Source organism: Aplidium turbinatum, chromosome 18 (assembly GCF_918807975.1).
Source record: "Aplidium turbinatum chromosome 18, kaAplTurb1.1, whole genome shotgun sequence".
NCBI lineage: Eukaryota > Metazoa > Chordata > Ascidiacea > Aplousobranchia > Polyclinidae > Aplidium > Aplidium turbinatum.
In genome coordinates, this window is record NC_137489.1 from 1,226,127 (window position 1) to 1,253,604 (window position 27,478).

The 27,478-nt window shown below is 36.7% G+C and overlaps 1 protein-coding gene across 1 annotated transcript; it reads right to left on the bottom strand.

Annotated features, from left to right (window-relative positions):
• Positions 1-27,183, bottom strand: LOC145787868 (DBH-like monooxygenase protein 1). The gene is made up of 14 exons (XM_082599706.1): positions 27,171-27,183; positions 24,863-24,950; positions 23,654-23,826; positions 23,254-23,328; positions 23,080-23,083; positions 22,320-22,501; positions 21,672-21,771; positions 21,285-21,460; positions 20,499-20,593; positions 20,155-20,311; positions 4,527-4,663; positions 4,226-4,331; positions 3,228-3,317; positions 1-290 (listed from the first exon to the last, which is right to left on the bottom strand). Exons 2-14 carry the CDS (start codon positions 24,939-24,941, stop codon positions 162-164), a joined length of 1,503 nt encoding a protein of 500 aa, XP_082455832.1. The 5' UTR covers positions 24,942-24,950; positions 27,171-27,183; the 3' UTR covers positions 1-161.
• Positions 27,184-27,478: the final 295 nt, after the last annotated feature.

Below are 27,478 nucleotides of genomic sequence, written 5' to 3' on the forward strand. Positions count from 1 at the left end.
ATAAAAGACAATCGCGTTTTACAGACAAAACTTTCTTTATAAACCTGCCTCTGGATATAATCTCCGATTGGTCAATCGAAAACTGCAGAAGAGGAAATGTCTTTGGTAGCACTTTTATTCACAATCTTCGAAAGTTTTAGACGTTTGAGTTTTTTTTTCCCTCAGTTGATGCCACAGGTGTCTGTTTGTACTTCTGTTGAAAATCCGGTAGACGGCGCCCTGCACACTTTGATTTCCGGTTTTTCTTCCAGTGGATATTTGATGTCGATTGGTTGACGTAAAGAAAATTTCTATAAATGAAACTATCTGGTTTAATTAACTATGATAACGCATTGGTCTCAAAATCAAAACATTTCCAGAAAAAAAAGAAGATTTTTTTACAAAAGAAAAAGAAGTGTTAGCAACGTCTTCCAGAAATAGATTTTTAGGCTATTCCCTAAAATCAGGAGGTTTTGCTAAAATTAAAAATGATTGAATGCAATGCATTAGATCCAAAAACATTACAGTGGTTCTTTTTACTTTTGGGACCCCGGAAAGTATGTGGGCCAGTGTTATCATGCCAAACAGGGTCACCGGAACAGTTTTTGACTGGGAGGTCGCAGGATTATGAAAAAAGTGCACTTTTGTTGCTGAAAGGCCAATTTTTTTAAGTTTTAAGTTAAGAAATAGCAATAATACTCATCCATCTGCTTATCATCGAGTAATGATACAAGTGTTGGGTGTACAAAGAACAATGGCACGGGAGGGCATCATGCTATGTTATGATGATGTAGGTTAATTACTTCCTCTGATACAGAATTTTGTGTCGTGAATATTATTTTGAGGCAGAAATGAAAGATTGTAATTAGGCTAAAAGCTATAATAGCTGAAGTTGTTATATCGTATTGCAAAATGTGCAGTAGCTTACATGACCTTAAAAGGGCACCATTGCCCCCCCTGCCCCCCCGCTTCCGGCGCCCCTGAGGCCAAGCTGGGATCCAAAAGTATCCTTTGGACGCCCCATTAACACTACTGAGTTTACCACATGTTATATTGGAAAAAGCCGGTTTAGTTACCGCTTTGAAATTGTAGGTTACCAATTTGAAGTTTATTAAAAGTCGCCTAAGCCTTTTAGTCAAATAAGTCTAATTAACTAGCAAGCTAAACGTATAATAATACTAATCATGTCCAGAAAATATCGAAAAAGTTCATGTGCAGTGACTTTTAGTAATCGAATATTAATTGAACTGCACAAAAGTGTACCGCCACTGATTCTCAAGACAGCTATACTGGCCTATGCCGAAAGTCAAACAACAACTAGTAATAGTAAGCATCTGTCCGCCCCCTTAGCGAAGTGATTAAACGCCCGAGCCTATATCTAGCGGCGCTGGTTGGACTCTCTGGGTGTGCACTTGTCAAAATCATGTCAGAAATCCTCTTCATTCAGTGGCATTTAGTAGATGAAATGATTCCTAGGCAATAACAGTTCCACTGCCAAACTCAATATCGTTAAGCTCACGTTTTTAATTTGTTGTATTTCTTAATTACGAATGCTTTGTTGCTTTATGGTGAATTTTTACATAACCTATCCACTAAACCAGACATGTGAAACCAGTGGCCCGCACTGCGGCCCGCCAGGTTGTCCCGTGCGGCCCGCGTGGTGCTCAGCAATATGTTGGAAGTTCATACTAGCCATCACTATTTGGTGCAGTTTTCAGCAAAGCAATGGGAATTTTCGCACGCTGTGTACAGAAATATTACATTGTGTGATGCGAGAATGCTGCGTTGCATAATTTCGCAATGCCAGATAACCACTTACCCAGACATTAAAATACGTCAGTTTTACATTGATTCAACGTCTACAAACGTTGAATCAATGTAAAACTGACGTACTTTGCTGTCTTGGTTAAAAAAAACTGTGTGGCATTGTGCAGTACCGTAGTTGATACTTAATACCGAAAAGTTTGGGTGTTCATCAGGACAATTATCGTTTCTAGCACTAGTTGCTACGTTCATCTGATGAAATTGAAAGTAAAATTAACAACAAACAAGATGGTTTATTGCTTCACTGACGTTTCGCGCACAATGACAATGCGCATCCTCAGAGCGAATAACATACAAAATACAATTTCACCAGGTTATATACTGCAGTGCGATTGAAGGCAAGAAAAAATAAAATAAATAAATAAAAATTTTTTAAAATATTGCGTGTTTTATTTTTTCTTGCCTTCAATCGCACTGCAGTATATAACCTGGTGAAATTTTATTTTGTATGTTATTCGCTCTGAGGATGCGCATTGTCATTGTGCGCGAAACGTCAGTGAAGCAATAAACCATCTTGTTTGTTGTTAATTTTACTTTCAATTTCATCAGATGAACGTAGCAACTAGTGCTAGAAACGGTAGTTGATACTTGATGGAGTTGTTGGTGCTACATAGATAGTCTACTGTTGAAAACGATTTGGTGAACTTCTATAAAAACTATGTTAGGTGGAAGCATCAGAATCTTGTCCACCATGTCTTAATAACTATTTCGCTTTTTCTGAAACTCATAAAATCTGGCAGATTGTACTAAAATGCCCTTCCATCAATGTGATCAAATTCAGCAGTGCTGTTTTTATTCAGCCTAAGTAGCCTAATCATGCTTATCCAATTCTGAATAAGATAGCTGTCTAGAGTTGGTAGATTCTTTTACTTTTTGAAGGGGCTAATTAGGTTGTACATGTGCCACTAAACAAAACATATGGTCCCAGTGTCATTGGAGCTATTAAGCAACCATTGTATCTTTAGGTGAAAAATGGAGGGCTGTGAGAGGTCACTTAATCAGCTTCAAATGACCTGAAATTTGAACTGGGTTATTTTTTTATAGATCCACAACGAATGAGAGGATGTGTAAAAGATTTTTTTTTTCTTTTAAACACCCTAGCCTACTATCCACGTGAATAGGGCCGTTGAGAAAATACCCCCTAGACCTCCCCTGTCAGCGATACTGCACGTGAACTTTTCAACTTCTTCAACGTTCTTCACATTGTATATACAAACAACCTGTTTTAGTCTGATGCTGCGGATTTGCTGTGATAATAGCGAATTACACTGGCTTTCGGAACACAGTTCCCTAGTCACGTGCTATGACGATGCTACGACGTGCTGCGTCATACTCTCATTTATTTTCAAATTTTGTTATTGTTTTTGTTGTTGTATGCAAACCTATGAGCAAGCAAATTATAGAAACAAGTGCCACTTTCGTACCTTTGCATCCAGTCGCATGCACGTTTGGAACATCTTGCTTTGACGATAAGTTTGGCTGAGATCATCTGCGGAATTTTGATCCCACTTGTACTGGAGGAATGAAGTACAATTTTACAAAGTAATACAATTTGAAATCAAGCAACATCCAACATTAATATCTATTGCAAAACGCTTGTGCTTAGTTAGTGTCTGGATTCTTTTATTTTGTTGACAAAAGGTTCGAGCGGTGAGACCGCCTTCATGATAATCCAAAAGATAGCTGTTCGACGAATGCCGAGAGCAGCCATTTATCAAGGACAGCCACGATAGAAATTGAACACGAATATTACTTTGTGTCACCTGTTTATATGTTTCTAGTTTTCAATCAGGTCGCATATATTCGGATGTGAAAAAACAACCAGTTTTGTTAAATATGTTTAGGCCTATGTAGTTTACATTGTCAATCATGGTAGTTGGCAGGTGTTATGAAAGAATCTGTTGTATCTGCTCTCGCATCATAATGATTAACGATTAGGAAGTTACTGTAAGAGTACAGAAAGTCAAGGAACACAATCTTTGTGGTCACTTTGAATGTAATTGTTTTCATGAAGACATAACCTCGTACTTTCAAAGCAACTTTGCACCAACATGAGAATGCTCCGCTAAAACATACTTATGGAGAGAATGGTGCATGCAGTAATCTGTGAGTGTGTCATTGAAAAGCAAACCAAAGAGCAAGTCATCACCAGCACTATCTACCGTGCTATAAACGTAATTCGTGGCCTTTGTCATGTAAACAACCAAACAACGTGGCCTGTTCTTACATTAAATCAGGGTTAAGCTATCTTGGTTTTAAAGATGCTGAGAAGGTAATTCTCTTCTAGCCTAGGACAGCTAAAGGAGACTTAGAATTTCAACAAAGAAGAATTTAAACTACACACACGTTGCAACAATAAAACAGATAAAGTAATAAAATTTATAGTTGGCATGCAAGCTACAAATCAATTGTGTCAACTTACGTTTGTAACGACGTCACCAAAACTTTGATTTGCCATTTCTGGCGGTGACGTAACAATGAAGTCATCCAAAGTAATGTCTTTCCAATTTTTGATAGAATTCTTGAACCTAAAAAAATTAAAGAAGTTTTTGAACAGTAGCAGTAGCGTATTCTCTATGGCGCCTTTCTCATAGTTCCTTTATTTCATTGCCATGAGCAAGTGTAGTGATTAGTCAGTTCCTCATGATTATGATACAGCGTTGTCAAAGTATTTTCTGTCCGCGCTCATATTTGATCCTTGTCAAAAACTTTCCAATCCTTACTTCCAGCTTGTGATGCCCAACATTGCTTCTAAAGGTTTTAATCCGGCTGTAGGTGCAGAAAAACACTGAGACAATGGGATCTTTGGGTAGTAGTGAAGAAAAGAATCACACATTTCTTGTGTTGTTGAAATTCCTCCCTAAAACATAATATTGATTATTATTAATAATAATAAAGAAAAAAAAAATGTTGTTGATATTTATTGTAATTTTGATTCCATAAAATTATTTTGTTTTCTGCATTGAAAGGCATTTGTGGTGATTAAAAGTAGCGGCCGATGTAATCAGTTGAGCACTTGACCACGTGGCCTCGACACTGTCAAGAAACATGCAGATTTCCTCCATTATGCAAAACCTTCTCGCTTATTCAAGTCCACTTGTGATACCAACCGAAGGCATCAGGCACGCACGGTTTCAACAATGAATTTAAAGGGATACAACGTTTTTCACTTCCCTTTCAAAAGCTAAGAAATTAATGTTATATTCTTAACAATTAATTTAACACAAAGTTCGTAGAGGAATGAAGTAAAATGTGCCTTGTACAAATGTACACTATATAAGAAAAGATTGGATGCCTTAAGCGGAATTTCAAAATTATACTGAAAGACTAAAACAACACCATGCAAAGGGTCAACAAATGAACGATTGAAATCCTTTAAACCAGGGGTGTGCAACCTTTATTACAGGAGGGCCACATATAAATATCTGTGTGAAACCGCAGGCCGCACGTTTATTTAACATATGCTTACTAGTAGTTGCAGGCACAAAAAGTATTTTTTTTGTTATTCATGTTTTTCTTATGACATTATTAGAGGTTATCTCTTTGCAGAAATAATAAGTTAAGACGCATAAATTTTTGAAGAAAACTGCTATTCAAATTTATTGTCACACCGACTACGAGTTCAGTGAGAAATTTGCAGCTGGTTTCTTTTCCCGACGACTTTTTCCAAATTTACTTTAATGGCAGTGCTCGCAATTCGAAGTCCATATTCCAAGTGTTCGTCAGTCAGAACCGATCGATAGGAAGATTTCATGACGCATAGTTTAGGAAAAATTTGTTCGCACAAATACGTTGAGCCAAAAAGAGCCATTTTTACAGCTATGAATTTTTTCAAATGTGGAAAGTCATCTTGGATGAGATGTTTTCGGTAAAAATAAAAAAATTCACGACTTCTTTCCGCAGTTCGCAAAATCGTCGCAACATGCAGCCTTTGCTTAACCAACGCACCTCGGAATTGTACAATATAGATCTTTATGTGTCATGTTGAGGTCATCCAGAAACTTTTGAAACTGACGATGGTTGAGCCCTCGTGCTCGAATGAAACTTACTGCCTTAATAACCGGACTCAAGACGTGTTTGAACTTCAAAGATTTTACGCACAGGTTTTGCTGGTGAATAATCAGTGACGATCGGTGAGGGAAAGCAAGGAAAGCAGTGCTTACCTGAGCGAAAACTATGCAAAGTATAATGATTGAATTCTAGGTTTAACTTCTTATTATTTTTATCATGTCTATTTTAACTTGAAAATTACTGTATTCGTGACTAGAATTACTCGTAACGCTAGTGAGTAGTCTAAATCCTCACCAAACCGCATGTCTTGCCTATAAATGCCAATTAACGCAAACGCTTCTGTCAGAAACAATCACTGAGGCTCCAAGGTAAGCAACTATCAAACTTGCTTACCCAAATTCAAAAATGTCAAAAAACGCCTTCGTTTTATCCAATCATCACTCGTTTTGCAAAACGTCACCAGCTGCTTAGCCAATCAGATGTGTTATGGTGAGACCAGGTGAGTCTTGCTTTCCCAGTGACGTCAATGCATACATTCGCTAGAGCGGCTAGACTAACTCGTCAGAATGGTGCTCGTCACGGTACACCGCACAAGCATCATAATGCCGAAATAATTGTTGCTGTTTTTTGATGTCTCCTCGCCATGTACTGTACTTTAGCCTACTAGCTTTCATAGTCATGCCTTTGCCCTTTTTACAGCGTTGATGTAACGTTACTTCGCCAATGAACGTTCAGGTGCGGGTGCAATATTTAGTTTGTTAAGCTTCTATACGCAGGAGGCAAACTTATCCAGCTTTTTGTACAAATTGCTTGCGGTTGTAATGTTTAGACCTAAGTGTTAGTTTTTGTAGTGTAGGCCTAACTGAATATCTGAGAATGAATATTCATGACGAATTAAATATTTAGACAACTATTATTCCATGTCTAACACTGGATTTTGGTCCTGCAACGTTAAAATTAAGATTGTTCATGACTTCTAAACATTAAATGGATGTATGATCACGACAAAGGCGAAGCACAATTTGACAGATTTTTATTTTTGATTTGTTTTGAAAATGCTCTCAGAGCGCACCAAATTGGAAGTGTTTTTCAAAAATTTCTGGGGGAGGCCCCCCAGACCCCCCGCTGGAAGTGTTGCCTTCGGCAACACGCCTTCGGGCTTCGCCCGACGGTTACGCCCTTCGTGCCTAGGCCTACTACCTTGCTGCAGCATATTTACAAGTTGCTTTCCCAACGGTTTAAGCCACCGAACGTCACTGTGAATAATACAATGAAACATTGCTATGTCATCATCGATTTTTCTCTTCCTCAAGGCAGACTTCAAGAGACCTATGAATCGAATGCCAGTTCCGGACATGAATCGAGCACCATCAGTTGCGATTCCGCATAAGCTGGACAAGTCCAGTTCGAACTTGTCAAAAGCATCAATTACTTCAGCGAAGATGTCAGCACCAGTTGTCGTGCCCTTCATTGACTGTAGTGACAGAATCTATTCCGTTTCTTTCAAGTCTTTCTCCACTCCTTTTACAAATATGGCCAACTGTGCTGTGTCCTTCTGGTCCGTACTTCCATCGATCGCAAAACTCCATAAAACAAAGTTCTTCACCTTATCCCTGAGTTTTTTTTTGTTTGTTGTGTCCAGGCTTACACCCAGTGGTTGAAGATTTAGATTAAGTGGAAGAGAAGGCAAGGAAGCCAATCTTCGTGACCACCTTCAGGCATGCCTTTAAGTGTCCTGCCAAAGACACAGTCGCATGCTCTTGAGCGGTGTCGAACAGGCGCCCTTTCGATTGCCGTTCCAGTGTTCTCACCACTCGGCTATGCAGCCGGGTTACTGAGTGTGTCACTAATATCACAAGGAAGATCATCGATAGCCTACACCTCGCTATCGTCCACCGTGACAGACTTATTTTTTCGCTTACTCTTCATTTTAGGACACATTTCTTCTGCGACATCGATAAGACACTGCTTCACAAAATTACCGTCAGAATACGGTTTCATAGTTCAGCTATTCTCTGTTCAATTTTGTGCCTCTGATCTACTGACGTTCCAAATAATTAAATACAATCGGATTAGCGGTGGCCGGTGGGAGATTTCTAAAATGGTTAACAGAAGGTGCAAAATCTACAATAATCCACTCCACAATGAATTGTTCACACGTACCAGACTAAATTAAATTATAGACACGTTTTGCGGGCCGCACACAATTCAACATTAGCACATATTCGCGGGTTGCGAAATATTTTTTCCCACGAGATTTCTGTCTCATTTACATATTTTGGTAAAACTTTGTATTAAAACCGTGTGAATGCAACATTCTCTCGTTGGCACGGTTGGTTCAGTGGTATCATCCTCTGCCTAGTAATCGTGAGAACGAGGGTTCGACGCCATCGAAGTCAAACTTTTTTTTTTCTTTAAATTAATTTTTCGGTGCACAACAGCTTTTCAAAAAAGTAGGGTTAGGGAAAGCTTATATTTTATTATCATTGCAGAATTTTATTGGCAAATAGTTATTTCGCAATCTGAATCAACCAATCTCTCAAACACTTTCGGAAAATCTTACTTTTAACCCTTAAACGCCTATGTGGGTCTCTAGTGACCCGAGCTGTCTTTATTTCCCCCATATCTCTTGGGACGTCTAGCCATATTCTATGTGACTTCCAGTATTCTCAAAGCATTTATTCTTCTCCCATTTCACATTTATAATTTTAAAAATATTCCACTGGTAAAATAGTTACTGCTGTTTTAGAAGAAAAAACTTATAGGGTCTCTAGAGACCCATGTTAGGTAATAGTGCAACTTTTTTTGAATAACAGTTTATTTTACCAGCAATTACTCTTTAAAGTAGGCTACCACAAACATTAAACTTAATTCGTATAATCAATAAACCATAAAGCAACTTCCTATCTTTTCAATTATTGGTGAAGGTTTTGTATAGTTGAAAATAGGCGAGAACTTCCCGTTGAATTTGCAACAAGAAAAACGAAAAGGGTTGGATCAAGCTTGTTTGGTTTTAGTGACAGGCAAGCGTTAGTATTGTATGTGCCAAGGAAAAACAAAGTTGTAGTTTTACTATCAACTATGCATAATGATAGCCAGAGCCGGATTTAGCTGATGGGGGGCCTGGGGCACTTTTAGATTGGGGGGCTCCGCGCAAAACAAAACACCTCTACGTCTACAGTAGCATTAATCCAGCACTGCACTGCACAGCATTTTGAAGAAACTTCAAAGGCTGAAAAAAAAAATAGTAATAACATAAAATCACATTTTTTCCACGTAGGGGGCCCTTCAAAAGTCGTGGGGCCCGGGGCACCTGCACCCTCTGCCCCCCTAAATCCGGGCTTGATGATAGCAAAGTTGATGCAGAAAAAGGTTTACCTGACATGATACAAGACTATAATGCTACTAAAGCAGCTGTTGACAAAGTTGACCAATTTTGTCACAACTACAGTGTGCAGAAAAGGACAAATCGCTGGCCACTTGACTACTTCTACAACTGCCTCAATATTGCGAGTATCAATAGCATGGTGGTCTTCCGAGCTAAATTTCCAGGAAGGGAAAAAGAAGCAAGTCATCGACACCGAATATTTCTGGCAAACTTAGGTATGAGTTTGCTTCATCCATGGCTACAACGTCGAGTGCAAGTAAAACAGCATCCAAAAGCTGCTAAACTATCGCTGCAAAAATGTGGATACAAAATGGAAATCGACTCTTTTCAATCATCAGCTACACATGGGGGTGGAAAGCGTAAAAGACGGCGGTGCCACATCTGTTCATCTTCTCTGGATCGTAAAACAACTCATGTGTGCGAGGAATGTAATGAGCCGTGTTGTATTGATCACCTACAAGTCACGGTTTTATGCCCCTATTGTGCAGCATGATTCTTGTGCTTAGTGTCATCATGGCTAGGCTACCACATTAGAGCACCTAGTAGCCTAGTAGAAAATTGCAATTAATTGCTTTTCTTTCACTAACTTTAGCATTTGTTGAGTTTTGAAGTTATAAGTTATAATATTTGAAGTTACATTATTTCAATTCTTTTCTGTTGTTAATAGTTTGCAGTGTTGATCTTAAATTCGGTTACTTTTGCACATAAAAAAATGTTGCATTTGCAATTATATATTGCAAATTTTGTTAGTTCTTTTCGAAGTATTATGCTTTGGAGTGTATAATAGTGAACTTGCAACACAGTGATTTCTTTCATAACCATATTTAAGAAAGATGTACAAATTGAAAGATAAAGCAATACCCTTTAACAGGCCGGGTCATTTGAGACCCAGATAGGTAACAATGGTTGGTGAAACACATAGGCGTTTAAGGGTTAAAGTGACTAAAATCAATGAGACAGAAATCTCGTGGGAAAAAAAATTTCGCTCGCGGGCCGCACAATTTTTCTTCGCGGGCCGCATTTGGCCTGCGGGCAGCACGTTGCACACCCCTGCTCTAAACCAAAACTTGTAACTCAAATTTTTGAAAAAAATCAGTTTTAAGTCAATGAATTTAGGCAAACACTAAGTGTGCGTCATAATCAAAAAGATTATATAACCCAAAAATGCACAAAAACAACCAAAAATGAGATTTAATGTGTGAAATTTTAAAAGAGGCAAGTCCCTTGACTTTCTATCGGGTTGTTTTTGTTGTAGGACTTCAAATTTTACATTGTTCATTGCCCACTGCCAAAATCAGTTTCTCAGATCTCCATGACTACTTAAGAGATACAGCCTGATTTGTCACATTTTGTAGAATTTTCCAGATTTTGCCAATTTTTGGCGACTGTTTAAATGAATTTTTCAAACATTTATATTTTTACGCCTTTTTTACTGTCTTCTCCAAGTGACAGTATAGGTTTTAACAACATCAGAAACAAAGACAGTTTGATTTTGAAAATTTTAGTCAGACTGTTAATTTCTCAATAACAGTCTCATTGAGCGTTTTTCAACTTACTTTTTCTCATTTTTTACTAATTTCCCAAGGTAACAAAAAGCTTTTCTATCATTACGAGACAGCAAATAGTAAAAAAAATCTCAGAAAATTTTAGTCAGATACTAGCAGTATAGCGGTAATCATAATCTACAAAATGTGGCAAATCAGGCCGCATCTCCAGGTGGCTATGGAATCCTCTACTGCATGTCAGGTTAATTAGTTTACGCAGTAGGACTACCCTTGTGGTACTCGATTTTAGACGTTTCTGTCCTGAGGCGCTTTGCACTGACGCTAATAACTTTGCACGCTTACTTTGTTTGCCACAGTTGAGTTCTGTCTTGTATGCTGAGCTGCAGTTGCTTTGTTTAGTTTAGATTTTAGTAGAAGTGTTGTTTGTTGAGTTTTGTGAGTTAACTTTAGTGTTTGAGGTTATGCAACTTCTTGGTTAATTAAAACCAACTTTGTTTGTGTGACTAAATGTGTGGTAGGCTACTACAAGCCAATTGAATAAAATGCTGAATTCTACTCCTAAAACAACACAACAGCTATAGTACAGTCGTGGGAGGTTTTTTGTGGGAAAATTTTTTTATCAAGCTGATACTTTTCTCAGACCTTCCCCATACTATGCAAATGGCTCAGAAAAAAATCCCCATCAATCGGATGATGGGAAACCCCCTTTTGGGCCCATTTTCCAAATGACGTCACAATCCCTTTATGAAAATTTCAAGTTTTTCAAAATAGGACATATTATACATAATTTTTTAGCTCTTTTTTCAAGGGGAATAACTTTTTCTATTAACAAGAACCCTGAAAATGTACAGAAAAAGAGTTATTACCGATTAAGCAAAAGGATAAATCCATGAATTCCAGGCAAATTTAAAATTATTCGTCACTGTTGGACTTATTCTTCTACATTCGTTAACAAGAATTAAACAAAGTAAGCGAAATGTAAATTGAAGCTATCATCAAAAACGACAAAGATGTTGCTTTCCTCCTCGTCTTGTCCCGTTTCATCTTTATTGTAAGAGCACTCCTCTTCGGTACCAACATCGACGTTATGCAAAAGTGAAAAAAACCCTTCATTCTTAAGTTTTTCGTCTAGTCTCTGGAGTATGTCGTTCATACTAATTATACTTAGATACGAAAAAGATGTGAAACTATCTTTGTATTTGAAGCATACTTAGGCTACTATGACTCCAGATATTGCTGATAATTGCAGAATTCTCTTTTCATTTATGGTTGTAGGCCTACGATCAACTCCTAACCGAGCAGCACACAGTAAAGAGGACAGCAAAAAGCTTCACCGGAATTTGGAAAGATCTTGCGATCGAGCAAGCTCTTATGCGCTCAATTAAGTCGCGTGGAAGATTGACGGAAGGAAAAGTATGCAGAAAGTGTTCGACATCTTTGGGTTTTTAGTGTGAGTCACTCGGCAAGTATTCATGAAGCAATGACGCAACTAAACAAGGCTCAGTTTATATGAAGTAGGCTAACCAGCATGAAGAGTTGGGTGCTTCAAGAAAAAAGAGGGATTACAAAGATTGTGAAAATTTCTGGCCTGGTTAACAACGAAAAACCCATTCTTGGTACCATATGTAAACCTATCTTCTCTTTCAAACGGTCTAGTGTCCATCGCTGGAAAAGATGACGTCAATTGTGAACAAGCGGAGCAAATTGGTCAAAATATCCAAAAAGGTTTAAATGGGGTAGCAATTACTATCGCATCAATCAAACCATTAGAATCCTTAATGGAAGTAAATAAAACAAAAAGTGGTGCAAGTGGTATTGGTTCGAAAGTCATGTTCAGTAGGATGTTTGCTGTTGCTGAAAGCGAGGAAAGCCTTGAGCAATTTTTCGAATTCGAGTTGACTTCAGAGCCAATGTCGATGTTCAAGGAAGGCATAATGAGAAAGCCTGACAAAACCTCTCTTCGAAAAGTTCTTTTGCCTGGTTCTTCGTCGCATGCCTTAGAGCAGGGCTTCCCAAACTGGGGGTCGCGACCCCTTGAGGGGTCGTGTAACGAACTTCGGGGTCGCAGAAAGTATACAAATTTTGCACAAAGCACTGCATATTAACACTTATGTGTAAGATGCTGTGAAAGTTATTAACTTTATTAAGAGTCGTGCACTCTATAGGCTACCCGTATTTTGTAAATTTATATAGTAAAATATGGAGTAGGAGTTTAAATCCTTCTTTGCTGCATTGTAAACGTGGATTTCAAAACTAAAGCCAATGCTTTAAAAAGTTATTAGGGTTAAAAAATTAAGTCGTGATTTTTCCAACGGAAAAAAGTTTAAACTTTGTCCGCCGTTTTGGTAAAGACGTTTTTGGAAAGGCTTTTCAAATGATGCTATTTATCAGGTTTGCTTGAAATAGGGGAACGAATTTAATTTGTCTTTCCAAAGAGAAAACATCTATATTTTTACATTGAAATCTAAAGTTGGAGCGTTCATCAAAAAATTAAATATCTAGAAACAAAAGATTGAAAATGATTTATATGAAATATTCTCATTTACTGAAAAGTTTTTGGCTAACAATGGCGTGGAATCATACGTTATTAAGCTTCTGGTTACCGACACTTGTCAAGACTGAATTGAAAGAGTTTAAAAAGTATTTTTATCTAGAATTGGACAATACCAATTTAGATTGGATCCAGAACCCATTTGCAATGCAAAAATAAAGTACTGAGCACCTCTCTTGCAAACCTCAGGAAAAATTTGTAGATCTATCTTTTGACTCTAAGTCAGTGGTTCCCAACCTGGGGTCCGCGGACCCCTTGGAGATCCGTGAGAAAGCATTTGGGGGTCCGTGATTACCTTGATGAATTTTGGAGAGAAAAAAAAACGAAAAGCAATCTTTTTACTTTCATTTCTCTCATTAAATTTGCTTACGTTGAAAAAGTTTCGGCATGGCACTTTGGGTCACCTTAATAATTAATATTTAAATACTACTGACATTTTTTGAACAAATCATTCATTTTCTTATTTGAGCAACTGTTTAACACTTTGCTCCTCAAAGGGAGGCCAGATTTGGCCCCCCCCTCATATTTCCTTTAATTATTTGAAGCACAGTAACGCCATGCACTTGGTTTTTCTTGACTTTTCCTAAAATTGCCAGGCGGATCTGATGATATTAAATTTGATGCTAAAAGTTGTGTAGTTTTCTTGTAAATTCAAGATTTTGGTGAATTTTTACTATTTCTAGCTAACTTCCAGCAAAGCGTGAAATGGATTACATTGCGATGACAAGCCATAAGCTCATAATTGCTTCGTGTATCGATATGCGCGAGCAGAGAGAAGCATCCTCTTGCTTTCTTTTGTTTGATTTGACCTCAATAATACAAAGCGCGTTATTTCTTATGCTACAAAGAAAAGCCAGTGATCGCAAAGCTGTTAATTAGAAACAATAATAGCAAGCTTTTTTGCGTTATCAGCTCTACAAAGAAGAATAGCAATCCACGATCAAAATAGTAGGCTATGGAGGCCACAAACTATTCAAAACAGTTGTTTCAAGCAGATAATATTCATTGACGAATAAAAAACGTTACAATAAGAAATCTTCTCTTGGATAAAGACACGAAAACCTGGTTTCGAAATAAACGTTCTATGGAAATGCTCTCATTGACAAAACTTGCAATTGAGGAAATGTATCACTGCAAATGCTTTTGGGAGAAGCCGGAGAAATAGCGTTTTTGCAAACAGTAATTGTGAGATACACTCAAAATTATGAGATAGGCTCCCTTTACACGTAGCAGCTAACTCGATGGCGTCCCTTCACTGCTTTATGTCGCCTACTTGTTGTTATGTCCTGTATTTTTGTTTCACAGTGCACTGTGTTTTGTTCCAAAGAGCGCAAAATAAAGATGATAATGCCTCATCTACATTACAAAATATTTTGTAATGTAGGCCTACAAACAAAATGTACAATGTACACAATGTACATTACAAAATATTTTGTACTGTAGACGAGGCATAAATTTAGGCGTCACATAAGACAAACAACAAATCAGCTTTCTTCATCATTGATTCAACATCTGAATACGTTGCGCCAATGTATAAGAGGCCGGCTATTGTGAAGACCCGCCATTTATAAACGATCCGATTATACCAAAAGTGGGACAAACTAGTGGATCAAAGAATGAATAAATAATGCTGAGAAAACTAAATCTAAGTGACGAACAATACCGATGTCTTCATTTATCTTGGAAAAATGCTGCCTAAACTTATCAACAAAAAATACAGTAAATAACGGCAAGGATCCCGAAAGCAGAATTTGCTCGACTTTGGCATGAATTTAGTCAGACATCTACAGTAATAATTCCACACATGATACATAATAATCAACCTGGTTCAAGGCGATTTGTGTAACAGTTTAGGGGAAGACACTACTTGAAATGATGCACCACACAAAAGATTTTCAATGAAGACTGAGTCTAAAAACCGATGTGGATAGTGCTGCACAATAACTTCAAGTTTAGGACAGAAGAGGCACAAAATATCACGATAAAAATAAAGACCTTGTGGGAAATTTTCGAGAATCATAACACGATGCAAATACCATAAACGCTTAGTTTGCATGCTGCTCTAAGCTGGCCGGCAACCACAAAGGTAGACAATAGCCTACAGGCAGTTTATAATTCGATAACAGCGCAATAAACATTATAAATACGTAAACCGACAATTTTCTTTTACAAACGTTTTACGTCTAATAGTAAATTTTCCCCCAACAATTTTTTGTGAAGCACTTGCAAACCACGGTTTTGTAAAATAATTCATCATTATTATTTTTTACTTCTCGGATATTGTAAAACGTCATCAGCAAAATCACAAAAAAAATTTCATTACTTCAATGTAGTAGGCCTAAGAATTTTTTATAGAATTGTAGCCACGTTGTTTCAACAAAGAAGACATTTTTTAGCAATGTAAAGTTATAGAAAATAATTTGCAATCATGCAAATGGTTGGAAAGAATCTAGGAAGTCTTCTCACAATCTGGCACAAAATGATTATGTTTATTGTATCTCAGTAAAATGTTTTTTTTTGGCCAGAAACATAATCACTGCCTTGCTGACGTTGTCACTTTTACGCGTATTTTTAGTGCTTCAAACAATAAGGACCCAGTCAGCAATCCAGTTCTTTTACATTGATTCAACATTTGTAAACGTTAAATTTATGTAGATTTGCTGACTGTGGGTTATTTCACATTTCCTTTGTTTACGCATGTTCCTCAATTCGCTGTTGCATTATTTCGACGCTGGCTGACTAAAAATGTATTTTCAAATTGATTGACACAATCTTCAATAAAAAGTGAGCTTCGAACTTAGCTTTGTTGATGTAAATGCTGTATTTTTTGTGGATGTAATTTATGAGTCATGTTTATAAACACCCGTAAGCGAAATGACTTATGATGTGGCCTGCATGATATTTGTGTTGCGACTTGACACAAATCCACAATTTCAAAAGCACCTAATTTGAACTTAGAAATTTCAGATTATTTCAACAACTTGTTCAATTGTCTTCTTTCTACTAAAAATATTCATTCTACAAACTCAATTGTAGACCTAAAATACACAAACGAAGATGTAAACAGCTATTCAAGCAGGCTAAGGTGTTACTTATGAGAAATTTGGTTCCATAAAACTAGAAGCTAGCCATGAGTTTCGGAATGCATTAGTTTAGGATAAAAATGTAAGACAACAAACGCAGTTTTGTTTTTTCAAATTCGTGTAACAATATTACTCTGATTGTAACTATTTTAGAATCAGTGAGTAGCTTACAATAAGATTTGCTCGCAAGTCGTAAATTCTAATCAATGCAATGATTCGGCACACCGCACACACACTTCGTGCGTTCGATCGAGCTCTTTGTTATTTAGAAGTTTGCATGAAATCGGATTAGCACGGTAATTAAATAGCGGCGAGTTAAATCAAAATTGTCGTTTTTGGGTACCTTTGCAAAAATTGAAATATCAAGTTTAACATATAAAATTTTAAAATAATGAGTTTTCAAACTTATAGACAAATGATTTGTTTTCACACCAGTGCAACTTCTGTTGAAATAGCATCAGCGGATAACTCGTAACAGCTGATTGAATTTGATCCAAAAACGGCCCCCCCTTGAGCAGTTAACTTCCAAAAAAACGTTGAAAAGCAAAGGGTTAACCTGATATTTGCCGCAGGAGTCATAGCGACAATGCATAATTATTACAATAGTCAATAGTATGTTAATTGAGATTCAGGCAAAATTTAGGTAGGGGTCCATAGAATTAATAATTTGTCTAAAGGGTTCTGTGACAACCAAAAGGTTGGGAACTACTGCTCTAAGTAGTGGCTTGAATTTTCTGGAAAAAAGTTTCACACTTTTTGGCTTAGACTAACGTTAGAGCGGAATATTCACCATTATAGGCTATGGCTTAGCAGCAACCGCACTTCTGCCGTTTGTCTCCACGTATATGTGCGTGTCAGTGTTTTCAATATTGATAAAATACCGTTCCAGCGGAAGTAACATTAAAACCGCCTTGAGACCAGCATTGACAAACAAACAAACATAGAGCGACTGCTAGACTTGCTTTGTAGCAGCGGAATGGCACGTTTCGGTGAGTCCGATTCGGTGAGTCCAATTCGGTGAGTCTGATCCCTTAACGGGGGATTTTTTCAATTTTTTTTTTTAATTATTGGTTACCGTAGCCTAATTATCATTGCCGTTTTAGGGTTAGGGGTTAGGGTTAAAGGTTAGGGACTCACCGAATCGGACTCAACGAATAGTAGCAGACCCTGTAGCAGAGAGCAGTCGCACCCATCACACTGAGTAAATGTGTTTACTTTTTGGTTTTGTTTCCAGCAGGCTACATGTAGCAAAGCAGTAAGCTTTGATTACGGATAGCTTGTTTTTAGTTTTCGTTTAAATTAAGCCTTTCAATAAATATCACAAACGTATATTTCGCATTGTTTGTCCTTTTAACCTTAAAGGGTCGCGGAAAATTTTAGGAGATTAAAAGGGGTCGCGAGCAGAAAAGTTTGGGAAGCCCTGCCTTAGAGGAAATCAACAAGCAACTTTTTTATCGACGGTAGTGCATTAGGCCTACTACATAAACTTTGCTGGAAAAAAGGAATGAAGTTTTCGGAAGTTTGAAATTGGTATCTGAAATATATCCAAAGCCATTATATCCATGCTGTTGTTGTGTTTGATGTCTGTCATGACGAAAGTAACTTACTAAAAGTCACGAGCACTTGCGCCGAAATTCCGTTCCACAGAGCACGTTTGTGAAAATTGATCCGAGTAAGTCATTTCCTTTCACTCAAGATCGCTACCTCAGCTGCATCGAAACCAAGGCTGAATACATCAAATTTGTTTCTACCCTTCTGAGACAATCCGAAGTTGAAGTTCACAACTGCTCTGATGATTTTACAATAACATCTACATTGAAAATAACTGATCTACACAATGAATATTGAAAAACGAAATGCACAAGAATGAAACTGCAAAGCAGAGAAGAAAGGCACATCGCATGGCGGTTAATTACGCGAGGCAAAATGCTCTGATGATGCTGACGGTTCCATTGTAGCGAAATCCCTTGATTATGCTTCTCTTCGAAAAGGTTCAGTAAATGTCATTGCTGATGATACTCATGTAGTTACTATGTTACTGCATCATTGGAAGACTGACACTCATGATGATATTTACTTCGACCAAGGAGCGCTTCAACAAAGCCTGGAGAATCAAAGAAGCCAACCCAAGTATTAAAGATATTAAAGAAGATCTTCTTTTCCTCCATGCATGGTCAGGATGCGATACAACATCATCGATATTTGGAAATGGGAAAAGAAGTTTGCAAAAATCAGAAACGCTGAAAGAGAATTCTGCAATTATCAGCAATGTCTGGAGTTCCAAAACGAGGTCGGAGAAGCCTCTATAACTGCATTCAAGATCTGGTATTGTGGCAATGAAGATTCAACGCTTACTAAACTCAGGTATGTATTTTTACATAGGGATTATATAATAATGTTTACACTTTTAAGATATTGTCCAATTCAAGATACCCTGTATGTAATATTTATCTTTGTTTACTTTTAGACATGACAATTACATGTATATGGCATGCGAAGGGATAATTGCACGGAAAAGCTACCACCGAGCCAAAGAGCAACCTACTTCCATGGGTTACGTCTTCAGAATTTAAATTCAATGTTTGTGAATGGGGATGGAGAAACAATAGCAACAACGAACTTGTCCCAATAATGACGGATATGCATATAGCACCAGAAGCATTGACCAAAGTAATTAGATGCAGATGTAAGAAATCAACAAAAAATCCATGTGGAACGAAAACTTGCACCTGTCGCAATTATGGAATGGCATGTGTTTCTTCGTGTGGTGAATGTCATGGTGTTGAATGTAATAGTATAGTAGCCTAAGTATGCTTGAAATACAAAGATAGTTTCACATCTTTTTCGTATCCAAGTAATAATTTGTATGAACGACATATTCCAGAGACAAGACGAAAAACTTAAGAATGAAGACTTTTTTTCACTTCTGCATAACGTCGATGTTGGTACCGAAGAAAAGGAATTCTCGTACAATGAAAATATGAAACGGGACAAGACGAGGAGGAAAGCAACATCTTTGTCGTTTTTGATGATAGCTTCAATTTACGTTTCGCTTACTTTGTTTAATTTTTGTTAAAGAATATAGAAGAATAAGTTCAACAGTGACGAATAATTTCAAATTTGCCTGAAATTCACAGATTTATCCTTTTGCTTAATCGGTAATAACTCTTTTTCTGTACATTTTCAGGGTTCTTGTTAATAGAAAAAGTTGTTCTCCTTGAAAAAAGCTAAAAAGTGATGTATAATAAATCCTATTTTGAAAAACTTGACATTTTCATAAAGGGATTGTGACGTCATTTGGAAAATGGGTCGAAAAGGGGGTTTCCCATCATCCGATGGATGGGGATTTTTTTCTGAGCCATCTGCGTAATATGGGGAAGGTCTGAGAAAAGTATCAGCTTGATAAAAAAATTTTCCCACAAACACCACTTTTTAAGCTCCCACGACTGCACTACTAGGCTTATTGAGATATTGTTTCATATGGGATTGTATTTTTTTCACACTTAATCATTCCTGAGAATAGTTTTTTGGCAGTTGTTAAGTGAAATTGACTTCAGGCGTTTTTGCTGAAATTAAGCAGAATCCCCTCATAGTCATTAAAATGTTCCAACTATTGTCAATACACATTGTAATGTAGGCCTAGTTCATACGCAGTTTTCTTTTGCAACAAAACATCAGCAAGAAATTATTAAACCAAACTATCGTAAAGTAAAGGAGAAAATGTTTTGAAAGAAGTCTAACGACTTCAGAATATTTCTTTCGATATTGTTTTAATTTTTAAACATTTTTCTAACAACTGTTTTACTGCCATACCAAAGTAGGTTGAGACCTTTCTGTGCTTGAATAATCGCAGACTATTTGCAATGAATCTCCTTTTTTAAAGTCTATTCCTGGTGAAAAAAGGTGACCACGATGGAATTCGAAATTAAATTTGTCATCTTTGACGAGAGGAGGAAGTTCCGTCCCGTTTCTGAAAACAATGGAATCGATTTGTATTCTTCATCAATACAGAATTCACTTTGCTGCCTAACTTTTGACTTAGTAGGGGAGAATTTGCTGTAGCTGAAAAGAGCAACGTTTAAACTACGTATTTTCAATTTCAAAAACATTAAAAACACGACCACAAAGTTACTGATATTTTAACAACCATTTCTAACCTGATATGTCTCAACTTTATCTTTCTTGCCAACACATGACCATGCAAACCAATTCTAAAAATGTTAATAGAACTTATGTTCTCTTGTTCCATACTCTGTGGATGAAGAGTGACGTGAATCATTATAAGTCAAGAAGTCATCCTTGGTTGGTTGGTTTTGAATCTTTATCCTCAGACTTACAAAGCCTTGATAGGTTATTCCTGACAATTTCGCATACTTGTAGAGGCTCTTGACGCAGGACCGGTTACCGAGATTAAAGAGAAAGCTACCAAACTTCTTTTCAATCTCGTTTCTTCAAACTATTTTTGATACCATTGTTCAATGGAGTGGCGCCTGACTTTGATATCACAAGAACAGCACTTGATTAGTTTTTATCATGTTTGTATGATCAAATTTAGTTTGTAACAATTGAAAATGCAATATCTTCGCAAAATTAATTAGTTCCAGAGTTACCCAAAGCTCTGTCCGGGGTCGGGTGTTACTTTTCTGAATTATCAAGGAATCCCAAGATTTTTATCTATAAGCTCAGGTGCTCAGAGTCATGTCTTTTCAATCATATCTAATTATTTTGGTTAAGTTGAATTGTAATTGTCAAAATTGATAAAAATATAAGCACTTTACGTGTTTACTTTTCGTATTATTCAAAATATTGGGAACAAGCTGTAACAAAAAAAAAATATATATATATATATATATATTTTCAACCATAGCAGCATATCTTCATAAAGAGAAATGTCTCCAAGCGTTTTTTTTTATTATTTCTTATTGTGTTCGGCCAATACTTACATCTCTAAAGCAAACTTCATCACACCCAGAATAAATTTTAAAAGAATCGATTCTTGGTGGGATGATTGTATGTATTGGAGAGATTAACCGACCAACTTCCATGACTCCTGCATCATACTTCCTCAGTGTTGGAGTGTAGTAGAATCTCAGCCCTGATGAGTCTTTGATCTCCCGAACTGAATAATAGACGTGGTGTTTTGGTCATTTCTATTTAACAAAAACAACATTTTCATTAAAACTATCTACTGCCTGCTTAATCTCTAATCTCTAAACGTGAACAGTAATAATAATAATCAATGAAACTCCAAGCCATATACATACACATTATCTATAACGTACGATGCCGCGGTAGTGTATAGGTGTTTGTAAGTTAGAACTAGTGCTTACCTTTCAATTCGTGGTTATGATAATGCACCACTAGTTTTAAATATTTGAATCCACCTGGCTCCCCAATAGAATAACCGGCATTTTCAGGAAACACTTTTGTCTAAAGCGGAACAACGCACATATCACTGTCATAAGCATAGAAACCGAATAAATAGCAAAAACGATAAAATTATTATCTCGTATTGCAGGATGTATAGGTTAAACTAGGCACTTCAATTATAGCAAAGCCAGTTATGAGCACTAGCCCTTGATAAATAGATGATATATAAATGAACAATTATATTATTGTTTATCAACTATTGTTGGGATATAAACCGCCTTTTGAAACTACCACGGTATAGGACTACTACTTTTCATAAGGACATTCATTTTTGAAAGTCTGTTGAAGGTTAGTGGTTGTAGGACATGTCAAAGTAAATATATAAAACACTAAGAAATTTTCATAACAGCGATACAGTATAAAATAGCATTCGTTTAGAGCCAAATCCAAACAAAAATTTTTTCAACATTAATAGGATTTGAATCTTCCTAAAGTCCTGCAACTTTGCTGTAAGTTATGTTGAAGTACAACATAACATATCTAATCAGTGAATACAAACAACTGCCAGATATTTACATTAAAATTTAGAAGAAATAATAAACACTCACTCCCTTTCCTGGCCCCCAGCCATCAACGAAAGCATGACAACTATGAAAGTCTGGGTATGATGTCAACCCACATTCTACACTTTCACCAGCAATGCTGCTAGTCTGGGGAGAAGTAGAACAATGTAGTAAAACGTTCAGATCAACTCCGACCCGTAGAATTGTTTGATTTTTTATCACAAAAGCTACACAGTTAAGACTGTTACTACACTGTTAATTCCATTGTTAATTTTTACAAATTAAAGTGCTGGTATTGTGCTATATATTATATACCGTATGTGTTAATGTTCTTAATTTTGGGTCTTTTGTTTAAATGTTTGGGTGGCAGCTGACTTTGGTGACCTTTTGGTCTTTCGCTGCTATCCTTGTTGTGCGAATTATTTGTGTTTATTGTGTTTTTGCTTTTTGTGTCTTTCTTTTTCGCCAACAAAACAAAAAATAAACTGAACTGAAGACAAGGTGGAGATTTCCAATCTAAACACTTTAAAAAACAAATAAATCATAAAATTTAATGATTAATAAATTTTCTTTGTAGGCTGTTATGTTATGTCTGCCTTATTTATTGTCTTAACCAAGAAACTAAGGAAGGCGATGCCTTTTGCATTTGATGAATTTGTTAAAGAATTAGATTTACAGATAGCACGAATGTGGTGGTGTTCCCATATATAAGAGCAGAAAAGTTAAGATTTAAAAACGTAATTTTTCTAGAACTATCCTAAATCTATCTAAACTAATTAACAAGTTCACCAAATTAATAATTTACCTGACTGCAGCATGACAGAGCCACAGCATAAGCATTGATTTCACTATTCAGTTCATCTTGAATATAAAAATGAATCTTTAACATTTTTCTATCAACCAATGCCATCAAAAAACTAAATCGTAAAACACTTGTTTTCAATATTGACAACAAGACAAGCTTGTTTTTAAACCTCACCTGTAAGTCGATACATCCGTATGCGTTGATGTGGTGAACCACAGAGCGGTGCTTGTCTTCTATTATTGGTTCTTTCTAAAATACGTAGCAGATATAGGCTAAACGTTAAAGTATCGTGCATGATGATACGGCAGTGCTGCCTTGCAAATTACCAAACAATAAATATTTTTGTTGCCCTTTCCAAAAATCACAAAGAATAGTTCATCTGCGTGATCCAATACATAAGCTACTGTAGTATCACGGTTGAATTTACATCACATGCAGTCACCATTCGTCAATACCCTTTACAAACTGTTTCACTCTTTATACAGTAATTAGAAGGTTTTTATTCAAATAAAATCTTTATTTTTTATCCTTTTTATTTTCTGGATTTCCACAACGTTGTTACTGTAACTAATACCTTAACGACATGGTGCTTTTTGTCAAGTTGAGGAAATGGAATTAAAGTGCACTTGTAATAAGTGAGTTGAATGGGAATGGCTGAATTATTTGCTCGAAATTCGTAAGTCAAAACATCGGTTTCTGTGTATTCTTTGAAAGCTTGTGGTTGGAATACCAAAAGAAACTTTGTACCTGAAATATTATTATTACCTCAGGAATGTTTCACCATACAGCATTGCGCTGGTGTTATTCAATGAAAAAACAATAAGAAAAACGAAAAAACAACACAACGCTTTTGAATGCACTAAAACCTTATCAGAAATAGGCTACATGTAGCATAATATTGTACCATGCACGTAGAGCTACTTTTAAAATAGTTGCAACAATGCAAGAATTAATTTGTTATTAATCCATCTAAAAATTGTTACAAATTATACAGGAATCACTATGATAAACATATATATAGGTCAGTTCTGCTATATGGTTGTGAATCCTGGACTGTATGCCCACAGATAGAAAAGAAGATCAACAGTGCTGAAATTTGGTTCATTCAAAGAATGATGGGAATTAACTGGATGGATGGATTGAAGCAACCCACCTGAATATGTTAATTGTTATTATATTTTGTAGTATCTGCATTTGTTTTTTGTTTTTTGTTTTTCTGTTCTTCCTTTCTTCTTCTTTTTTGTGTCAATTTGCTACAATATTTAAAAACGCAATACTTTCTTTCGTATAACTATTTGAATGAGAGAGTGCAGACTCGACGACCTCATACGCCTTCAGGGCTACGGTCTTTCGCACTCTCTCATTGGATGCACACTGTCAGTTTTTGTTTTATGTATGTTTCGGCGTTTCGCATCCAAACAAAAATAAAATGACCATCCATCCATCCATCCAGATCACTAACGAAGAAGTATGGAGACGCTCTGGGTGCACCCCTGGCGTCCTCATCACAACTATCAAAAAAAGGCAAATGACATTTATCGGGCATATCTACCGCAAACTCGGAATTGAACACTCGGCAATGATGGGGCCATTTCCTGGTCAGAGGCACCGGGGGCGTCTACGTTTGGAAATCTTCAAAAATCTTTCAACATGGATAAACCAAAATTTTGAAAACCTGATAAGAACTATGGACAATCGATCGTTGTGGAGACTCACGGTAGCCGACGCCTTATTCCAGGCATGGCTGATGATGATTGCTATTTGTAGTTTTGAAGCAACTCACCTCTGTGTTGGAAAGTATGCTTGTTTAAATTTCCATCCTGATCTGGATCAGCGTCATCATAATCGTATATCACTCTCATTGTGTCTGTCTGTGACGTACAACAAATGGAATGATATTTTATAGTAGGCCTATAATAATCGTGTTTTTTTATTTGCGCCCATTGCTATACATACCATACAGTAACACTGCGATCACAGATGCGATAGGCTACAACAGACGACAGGAAGCAGCGAAGGGACATAGAGTCTTCGAATCAGCTGCTCCCCTTATTTTGGCTCGCCATCTTTTGGCCAAATGATATCTAAATTATGTCATCTATAAAGCGTTTGAATATTTCTGCTTGTTGCAGTGTGTTGGAAGCTGTTTTGATGACGTAGTGCATGGCAATGTTGGCGATCGATACAGAATGGTTGTCACCTGTTATTATACCCTCTGATTGCTTATAGAAACTCTCACCGTTTTGCGTGATAACATTGTCAAGACAATACAACGTCAAATCTGTGAGTGTTTCTATTGCAATCCGAGGATATGTCGTGTGTTGATCCAAAGCATATTTCAGTGCCTCTTTAATTAATGATTTTTTGACGTTAGGATAAAGAGCTTTAACATCAGCCGCGACTAAATGTAATTGAATGCTTTCAAGCTTTTCTGTGATTTGGGTTTGTTTGTCACATTGCCATTGCATGAGTGTTTGTGCATATCTCTACAGAATTCATTTACTTCATTTTGACAAAAAGTTATGCTGATGGGTTTAAGCAAATGTTCAATTAAAGCGGTGATTCGGGATGTTGTGAGGTGATTGCGATGTGCCTACATGGAAAAGTTCATATGCGCCACCGGGTGGGCAAACCTGGTTTGACACCAGACTAAACTGGATACAAAAATTGTTATAACTAATTCCTGAAAGCACAATAAATGATTTAGACGCAGTACAGCTGAGCAAAAGAAATGTCTTCAGCATACCTCGGCCTATCAATATGATTATCTCAGACTGCCTTGTAGCGCTTATTTGTATGTTGTCCAAGGTTATGCTCGTCAAAAGTACACGGTATCCTTGCCAAGTAGGCTAGGTTACCCTAATTTTTGCGCTAGCTGTGTAGGTAGGCTACTAAGTACACATCCCTTTTCAGTAGAGAGCGTTGACGCGCTTACAGAGGTTTGTCAGAATTTTTTATAAAACATTTTGTGTTTGAAAAACTTTCTTCCAAAGAAGTCCACTCACTTGGATGGGGCTACAATTTTTCTAAAATTAGGGGAGTTAATCGCCTTTTTTTTTCAAATTCAACTTTAACTCTGGCTTTAGAATACAACAGATCTCTGAAAATTTTTTTTTGAAATTTTCTTCCAAAATCTTCCTCCCTCGCCTTGAAAATTCCTTTTTGCGTTTAATTTCCTAATAGGCTATTGTATGGACGTCACTTTGTGTTTATAGCATTTAAAGTTTAAATATTATTTGCTACTGTACTAAACCAAGTTAAATAGGTTGCAAAACTGCCGTAAACATTTTTCTGGTTTTCGTTTCATCATAAAACACGGGAAAGTGGTAATTTCAATTTGTGCGCATGATTAAGCGCATGCGCAAAAGCGTGAAATTAATGCAAGCAGTTTGTATGAAGCTGGTTGTATTTGAGCTGTAAATAAATTGAAGTGAATGTAGATTGAATGTAAGCATGACAGGTGCACTTAAAAAAACATACTTGTGTGGCAAAAGCTGTACAATACCCTTGGATCAATTTAATGTGGCAGCCTATTCTTTATTTCTTCAGTACAGAATATCTGTATTTTTGGTACGCTTTTGCGCATGCGCGTAGTCATGCGCACAAATCAAAATGTTCCCTTTCCCATGTTTTATGATGAAACCAAAACCAGAAAAACTGTTTGCGGTTGTCTTGTGACATTATTAACGTCTTTGAGTGCAGTAAAAAATAATATTTGAATTTTAAATGGCATAAACAAAATTGACGTCAATGCAATACAAGGCAATTTGACGCAAAAAGAATTTTTCAAGGTAGAAGGGGACGTTTGGACTGAAATTTCGAAAAAACAAATCCAGACGTCTTAGAATATACTGCTGTATCCTAAAATCAGGGCTAAAGTTGATATTAAAATTAACTTCCTCCTTCTACTAAAATACGAGAACCATAGAATCTACGTGAAGATCATTTATATTAAATTAAAAATAAAATTATTTTAAGCATGGCAGCTATACGATCCTTCAATAACTAAGCAAACTCAGGTGGAATTTTTTACTTATTGATTTATTACAGTATTTAAGAGATAAAAATTGTTGGCTACCAACAACACTCACAGTGATGGGTCGGTCCTGCTTCTCATCACAAGCTGCCAATTGTCTTATAAACTTCAAGGATGTAACTCCATCGCATCCCAACCGTCCAAAAGTTCCACATTTTGCTCATCATCAAAGGGAGGATAACCATTGTGATCCAATCCATGTCTGTCCTAATGTAAATGAACTAATCAGTTTTTAATTTTCTTTGGCAATCTTAACGTCATAGTTTAATGATTTCACTTCGGAGAAAGCAAATTGTTCAAACAGTAGAGTTATACCAAAATACTTTTACCCAAATTTAACACAAGTACACATAGACATACCAA

Bases quoted from the DNA above. Each gene is read 5' to 3' on its own strand.
- LOC145787868 (XM_082599706.1), bottom strand. From the start codon at position 24,941: ATGAGAGTGATATACGATTATGATGACGCTGATCCAGATCAGGATGGA. The intron at 21,772-22,319 runs GTGAGTGTTTAT...GTTCCGCTTTAG, and splicing joins GCTGGGGGCCAGGAAAGGGA to ACAAAAGTGTTTCCTGAAAA. The intron at 4,332-4,526 runs GTAAGGATTGGA...TAATTTTTTTAG, and splicing joins TTGGGCATCACAAGCTGGAA to GTTCAAGAATTCTATCAAAA.